The 8448-nt window shown below is 32.7% G+C and overlaps 1 protein-coding gene across 1 annotated transcript; it reads left to right on the forward strand.

The window, feature by feature from the left end:
- The first annotated feature begins 3344 nt into the window (after nt 1-3344).
- On the forward strand, nt 3345-4903 carry LOC120082112 (MLP-like protein 43). Its single transcript, XM_039037344.1, has 2 exons — nt 3345-3534; nt 4392-4903. The coding sequence occupies exons 1-2, from the start codon at nt 3348-3350 to the stop codon at nt 4664-4666; spliced, it is 462 nt and encodes a 153-aa protein (XP_038893272.1). The 5' UTR covers nt 3345-3347; the 3' UTR covers nt 4667-4903.
- Nucleotides 4904-8448: the final 3545 nt, after the last annotated feature.

Consider the following 8448-nt stretch of genomic DNA (forward strand, 5'->3'; position numbering starts at 1 on the left):
TACAAAAGGAATTTAATTAAAGTTAGCACACTAGCTTAAAGTGTTTCTAACTGGGATAATTGAAAACCAAATGCATAGTCTCATTTTATAGTGCTTAGAGTCCATGACTTTCCTAAACTTTTCCAATGTAGGACAAGCCCATGACTTTCCTAAATTTTTTTGATGTGAGACAAGTACTTCTAATATTTTGCCAAAAACCCAACAAATTCCAACTTAGCAAGATATTTGAAAAATCCATAGCTTCTGCAACATTCATTGTCTTCATTGACAATCATAATTCTCATCTCATAGAATTATAACCTACTTCACTATATAAAAATAAACCATTAAGAATACCACATTCCAAGATTTTCCTTTTTCGTCACATGCTGATAAACATTGCTGATATTTATGGTGCAGCTTCCACCTACTTGGCTCATTTGGAAGTTCTTCAGCCACATACATAATTTCCACCACACCTTGCATAACCGCCAAGTTAATGCCTTGTGTACAAACTTGTGAAACCGTTAACATCACATCCTCTATCTTAGTAAAGCAGACATACCACGAGGATGATTTTCGTCTTCTTCAGAGGAAGTCACCATCTTTCCTTATGAAAAAGAAAACTTCAGTACCTGATCCAAAGCTCTTTGACGAACCTGCTTTATTTTTCATGTGCTTAGACTGTCCGCAACTGATCCCCAACAACCGATCTTTTACTTGAAGACTCTCTTCTTTGAACCTCTATTGGAATCACTTGGGAATTGCACTAGGACACCATCACCATTTAGCTTGCACTTTGTTAACCCATAGTGTATCAATACTTCCTTGATTTGTACTTTTCACAAACCCAAGTTGATCCTTCCATCAAATTTCTCCACATCAAACTTTACTGAACTCATAAGGCTTGATGAGTCTACTTTACTTCCTAGAAAAATAATAAATAGTGAACAATCCATACTATTCACAATACCCCAACCATTTTCAAGAATTATTTTCACATAGTATACTTATAAATTCAAGAAACTATGAACCTAATGCTCTGATGCCACTTGTTGGAAAAAAAAACCTCCCACTTCTACTTCGGGAATAAACAAAAACATAACAGATAAATTAAAAGGAAATCAATAAAATAGGAAACACAAGAATTTACGTGGAAAACTCTGAACTCGGAGAAAAAACATGGCTCATAAGAAAAAAATCCACTATGTGAAAAATTATTACAATCACACAGAAAAAATTTCTCTCTCAATCCAATTACAATATCACTCTCTCAAAGTTTTAGACTACTCACATCATTTTTCTCACTCTCAAGCTAGAGAATATAAAAAGAATTTAATTAGAGTCAGCACACTAGCTTAAAGTATTTCTAACTAGGGCAATTGAAAATCAAAGATATAGGCTCGTTTTATAGTGTTTAGAGCCCATGATCTTCATAAACCTTTTCAAGTAGTACAAGCCCATGACTTTCTTAAACCTTTTTTATGTGGGATGACTGCACTTGTAATATTTTGTCAAAAACCCAATATAAGTAACTTGCACCTCAAATACAAACTTCAAAATCAAGGCTTCCAAATGTTGCACTCCAAACACAGACATTTGTGATTCTCATACTTCAAAATCCCCACAAATAGACCCTTGCATTTAATTCCAAGACTTTTGATTTTGAACATTGGTGCCAAATGTCCTTTAGAGGCACAATTTTGCCATAACTAGAAATAATCCCATAATTTTTACATCTTTGTTTCTTTTCTTTTAATCTTTTAAATTTCTGAGGTAAAAGTACAATTTAACGTGTTCCAAACTGGCTAATATTGTTTACCACAATGGATTCTGATCATATTATGTAACAAACGGTAAGATTTATTTAGAAGAAATTAAATTAATTGAATGACATAATACGTCGAAAAGTAAAAAATTATTGTAGTTGATGGATGTTAGAACACATCGTGAGCTGATTTGACAATAATTTATACCTAACCATGACACTTTTTTCAAGCAAGATTAACTTGTTAAATTAAGACCAAATTCAAAAGTGAAAAATTTCTCATAACTTTGTTTCATTCTTAATCCAAAAATTTCAAGCACACGCGACAGAGAACAAAAGGTCGGCCTTTGATCCAAAGTTTCGTATTTTATTGTTCTTCGTTTATATTATTATAATAAATATGGACTTATGTTTGGTTAGAAAAATACAGTTCTATTAGTACAAGTAGGAATAGAAAAATTCGAACCATAGACCTCGTGGTCATTAACACACTCGTATTTCAGTTGAGTTATGCTCGTTTAAACCTACAAATACCATTTTTAGTAAATTGACATTATAACTCATATAGGCTTAATTATTTACTCATATGCACCTAATAGAGCTGGTTGGAACAATAAATTATACCCTAATTAATAATGTGATTTATTGTATCTAATCACCTCATTTATGCCTCACATAATTTAGAAAATCCAACAGAAGGAACAATTATCATGTCCTGATCCAAAATGATGCACATGACACATACATGGAATCCTTTGCAATATACATAAAAGAAAATTATCAATTTATTACTCTAAACTTTGGATTTGTGTCTATTATTCAAATTAATAATTGTACCAATCTAGATTATATACTAATATCGATAACTATTTTCATTTCATTTCATTTAAAATCAACTCTCATAATCATCTAAATAAAATTATTCTTCTCTCAAATCCCACCAAAAACCAATAGAAATTATCAATAATAAAATAAATCAAGAAGAAATGAAGGTGTGAGGAAGGAAAAACCACTCATATCTATAAATATGATATCCGTTTAATTCAACTTGTCTTTCTAACTTTACATTATCCATACGTTTTAAAGACGTTCTGTGAAAGTTATGCATTAACAATTTTAATAATAGAATCACGACGAAAGGTCAAAATTGATTCGTTTTTAATAGTTTGGGGTTGTATCAAAATTTCATGGGTATAATTTTTTTATATTTTTGGATAATTGCAATTGATAACATTTTTAGAAATAATAACCAAGTGTATAACATCATTTAAAAAAAATATAAATATAGCAAAGTCTATCAGCGATAGACTTCTATCCTTGATAGATTCTTACCAGTGATATAGTCTTATCACTGATAGACTCCTACTAATAATATGGTCTATCATCGATAGACTATTTAAATTTGGTCATATTTGTAATTTTTTTTATATTATGTTATATTCGTTAATATTTTGGATTTAATGTCTATATTTACAACTGTTCCTATATTTTTTATCCAATATAATATATAATTTGTCACACATGATTCGATAATGGGAGAGTAAGCTCTTTATAAATAAGAAAAAAAGAGCTTTCATCTTAAAGAGCAACAGTTTACAAGATGTCACTTGTTGGAAAGTCGGAGTTTAATGTACAAATCAAGGCGCCAGCTTCGAAGTTCCATGAAATGTTCCATAAGAAACCACACCATATTTCAAATGCGTCTGGTGATAAAGTACATGGTTGTGAGTTGCATGAAGGCGAATGGGGTAAAGTTGGTTCTATCATTTACTGGAATTACTCTCAAGGTTAGTTTTTCTTCTTTTAATTAAGGAAAAAAAATATATTTCGGTCTCTAAGTTGACGGTCTAATTTCTATTTCATTTCTAAGTTTCAAAATGTTACCGTCCTACCATTTTGTTTTTTGTTTCTATTTCTGAAAATTAAGCCTATAGACGTTATTTTTACCTCCAAATTTCTTCTTTTGTTATCTGTTTTTCACTAATGATTTAAATAATCAAGTTAAATTTTGAGAAGTAAAAAATGTAGTTTTGCCAATAAGAACATAGCTCAACTGGCATAGTGTTCATACTATCAACCTTGTGGTCTGAGGTTCGATTGCCCCACACCACACTTTAATTAGTTTGTAAGTTTTGAGTTTGATTTTAATTTAGTCTCTAAGTTTCAAAGCGTTGCGATTTTACCATCGAGATTTAAGTTTTGTTTCAATTTAGTTACTAAATTTCAAGATTTACACTTTTTATATTGATTTTTCAGTAAATACTCGTTCTCTGTCTTTAGTGTTAATGTTTATTAATAAATTTAAAATAATTAAAAATTAATTAAGTTTCACAATTTTTTTTATTATTATTAAAATTCATTTTAAAACTCCACTTCTCATAGGCATTAACGCTAAAGACTAAAGTGTTGTATTTAGTGAAAAATCGAAATTAAAAGTATAAAATTTTCAAACCTACCGACCAAAAATTGGTAACAAAACTCAAAATTTTAAGGATAAAATTGTAGTATTTTAAAATTGATTAAATATGCCCAAAATTACCTAGAGATCAAAAAGGTATTTTACCCTTTAATTAATTAATTGTTTTTTCTTACTTTTTAAGTTTTTTTTTTCGTGGATATTAATTTATGTAGTGTTAAAACACAGATGGGAAGTCTAAAGTGTCAAAGCAAGTAATTGAAGGTGTAGATGAGGAGAAAAATTTGATTACTTTTAGAATAATAGAAGGAGATCTTTTAGAGCATTACAGGACTTTTAAATATACTATCCAAGCTATTCCAAAAGGTGAGGGAAGTGTTGTTTATTGGACTTTGGAATATGAGAAAAGACATGAAAATATTGAAGATTCACAGAGCTTACTTAAGTTATGCTTTGATGTCTCCAAAGACATTGATACTCATCTTATGGGAACTGACAATTGAAGAAGCCGAATCATTGGGTCAACCCGAGTATTCATAAAGATACCTATTATCATTTCAAAGATCGATAATTTAATTTTTGAATTAAAAGAAAAATATATTGTGTTATGTCACATTATGTGTTTAAAGTATTGTTACTTGTATTATGCTTTACCTATTCCTCTTTATGCACTATATTCTAATGTTATGATGGATTGAGGAACTAGTTGTTGTCAAATATATTCTTTATTTATGTTACGAGAATAAAGTCTGTTTCTATTGATACTAACCATGTATCTTATAAAGATTTTAATATCAATATCTTTTCGATGTGGGATTTTCACAATACCTATTTTAAAGATTATGTCTTTTTGAATTCATCATACTCTTAAGTCAGATCACAATTTTGGACCAAATATGTGGTTTGAGTTTCATATGACTCTAATTTCATATTAGATAAACATAAGGTTTAATAAGAAAAAAACCCATTAACAATAAGTGTTAAGTAATGTATATAAATCTTTTTGAAGAGATTGTGAGATTTATTCATCTTTCCCATATCGGATCTTCTATTGCTAAATTGTCGTTGTCTAAGATGATATGGAGAAGCCGACGTTCTGAAGAAAAAAAAAAAAAAGAAATGAGTCACAATCAATCATTTTAACTATGTGATTAGACATGGATATAAAAACTACAACTTTTTATAAAAGGTTACAAAGAAGTTTGCGATAACTTAGATTGAATTCGAGAGTTACTTATTACACAAGAAAGTGTTAGAGATTCTGCCACATCAGCTACCAAGGAAGAGTCAAGAAAACACATCACCTAAAGAATGCCATGTCATTAAAGTGAGTCATGAAGGAGTATTCCTTTAGTGCTCCAAAATTCAATTAGGATTGGATAATAACAAACAAATATTTTTTCTCCATGTATTGGACCATGTGTCCTCATTCCATTAGTTAAATTATTTTTTTAATTCATTGTATCCCTAAAATAGGGAATAGTGTATAAATTGGGCAGGTTGCTCCTTTCCAAAGCAAGTAATAGAATACGAAGAGGCAAGTGATAAAATTCTCCGTCTATCGTTTAGTATTTCTAATCCTATTGTATACAACGAAGAGCTAAACAATTCAATATTCTCTCCATCGTTTAGCTCCCAGACTCCATCGTGTACAACGAAGAGGTAAACGATTGACTCTATTGCTTAGCTCCCTGATTCTGTCATGTACAACAAAAAGGTAACGATCAACTCTCTCACTATCATTTAGCTCCGAGACTCCATCGTGTACAACGACGAGGTAAATAATACAATACATTTTCTGATGTTTAGCTCCCTGACTCTATCGTGTACAACGAAGAGGTAAACGATATCAATCCCTTCCATTTTTATTTTCCTAACTTGGTATTAGAGCAGCTATGGCAAACGCCAATGTCACAGGAACCAACACGACCAATGAATCAACGAAGTTCAGCACACCGCCTCTGAATCAACTGTTAAATCAAATAACTAGCACCAAGTTGGAGAGAGGTAACTTTATTCTATGGAAGATGCTAGCTCTTCCAATTTTGAAAGGATACAGATTTGAAGGTCATCTGTCCAGAACCAAGGTATGTCCTCCTATGTTCATTGTTGCTACTTCAACAGCTGCTGAACCTAGTGAAGGTGATTCTCAAGCCTCAGAAGAAGCTTCGTGCTCCACCAGCAAGAAATCCTTGAACCCACTGTATGAAGCTTGGGTTATAGCAGACCAACTCTTCTTAGGGTGGTTATACAACTCCATGACTCCTTAAGTTGTTATACAACTGATGGGGTACGAAAGTGCTAGGAGTCTATGGGATGCCATTCACTCATTGTTTGGAGTTCAGTCGAGGGCAGAAGAAGACTATCTTCGCCAAGTTTTTCAACAAACCCGTAAAGGTAACATGTCAATGTCTGAAATTTGAAACTTATGAAGCTTCACTTTGATAACTTAGCTCAAGCTGATAGCCTAGTGTCCACACGTAACCTAGTGTCTTAGGTACTCTTTGGGCTAGATGAGGAGTATAATTAAGTGGTGGTTGTTATCCAAAGCAAACCTGAGATCTCCTGGCTAGATATGCAGTCTGAGTTACTTTCATTTGAAAAGAGGTAGGAACACCAAAATACCTCAAAAGCCACTATAGCATTTGCACACAATGCCTCGACTAATGTTGCTTTCAATCGAAACAATTCCACGTTCAAGACATCTGGACAGGATAACACACAAGGAGGAAATCGACAATAGTTTAATGGATCCAGAGGAAACAATAATAGTGGAGGAAATAAAGGAAGAGGTCGAGGTAGAGGAAATATACCTACTTGTCAGGTCTGCTCCAAGTATGGACATGTTGTAGATGTGTGCTACCAAAGGTACAATCGAGAATTTGTTCCAAATCAAAACTATGGTAAAGGTAACAGTCAGAACCAAGGGAACTCAAGGACTAGTCCCTTAGCCTTTGTTATCTCTCAGAACTTGAATCTATTTATTCAAACTGAGTCTGTAAGGGATTTTAATTGATATGCAGACAGTGGAGCAACCAACCATGTCACAGCTGATCCCAATAACATAGCCAACCCTTCTGAGAACACAAGTAATGATCATATTATGGTAGGGAATGGACAATAGTTAGACATATCCTCCATAGGCAATGCATGTTTAAGTTCCTCTAATTGCAATCTGAGTCTGAAAAATATCTTATGTGTACCAAATATTGCAAAAAATTTGGTTAGTATATCAAAATTGGTTCAAGATAATGATGTTTCTATTAAGTTCTATAATGATTGTTTTGTTGTTAAGGACAAATGTTCGGGGCAAATACTAGTGAAAGGAACTCTTAAAGACGGACTATATCAGTTGAATGAAGCTGAGGTGATCCAAGTTGATGTGAATACCAAAGAAGCCAGCTGTTTTTCCAACCCAATGAAAAAAAAATAACAGTTCTACAACATTTGTTCTATCCAAAAATGGAGCAAACTTAGTAGAATCAAAAGGGTTGTGGCATAGGAGACTAGGTCACCCTTCTCTTCGAGTTTTGGAGACTATACTAAAAACTTGTAATCATCCTACTAAGTTGAATGAACAGATTGAGTTTTGTGAACCCTGCTGTCTTGGTAAAGCTCACTCCCTACCCTTCCCTAATTCTTTGTCTCATGCACAACATAAATTTGATTTAATCCACTCAGATGTATGGGGTCCAGCCTCTACAAACTCCACTGAAGGATATAGATATTACATATCATTTATTGATGATGACAGAAGATACCTCTGGGTCTATCCCATTAAACAAATGTCTGATACTCTACAGGCCTTCAAACATTTCCTACAAGTTGTTCACACACAATTTAAAACAAGCATTAAAGCACTGTAGTCAGATAATGGTAGTAAATATACTAAATTGCATCAGTTATGCAGCAAGACATTGCATCTCAATTTTCTTACCCCTATACGTCTCAACAAAATGGACGATTGAAAGGAAACATGAATACCTAGTAGAGATAGGATTAACCTTATTAGCATAAGCCTCAATGCCTTTTCAGTTCTGGTGGGATGTCTTTCTTAATGCTTGTCATCTAATAAATGGTCTTCCCTTGCAGGTGCTAAAGAATCAATCACCTATACAACTGATGTATGGAAAACTACTAGATGTTACAAAACTAAGAGTGTTTGGTTGCGCTTGCTTTTCATGTCTCCGAGCATATCAGCAAACAAGTTTCAATTCCACTCTGATAAATGTGTCTACTTGGGTCCAAACATGGTTCACAAGGGACATCGATGTCTAAACAAAGA

Source organism: Benincasa hispida, chromosome 7 (genome assembly GCF_009727055.1).
Source record: "Benincasa hispida cultivar B227 chromosome 7, ASM972705v1, whole genome shotgun sequence".
Lineage (NCBI taxonomy): Eukaryota > Viridiplantae > Streptophyta > Magnoliopsida > Cucurbitales > Cucurbitaceae > Benincasa > Benincasa hispida.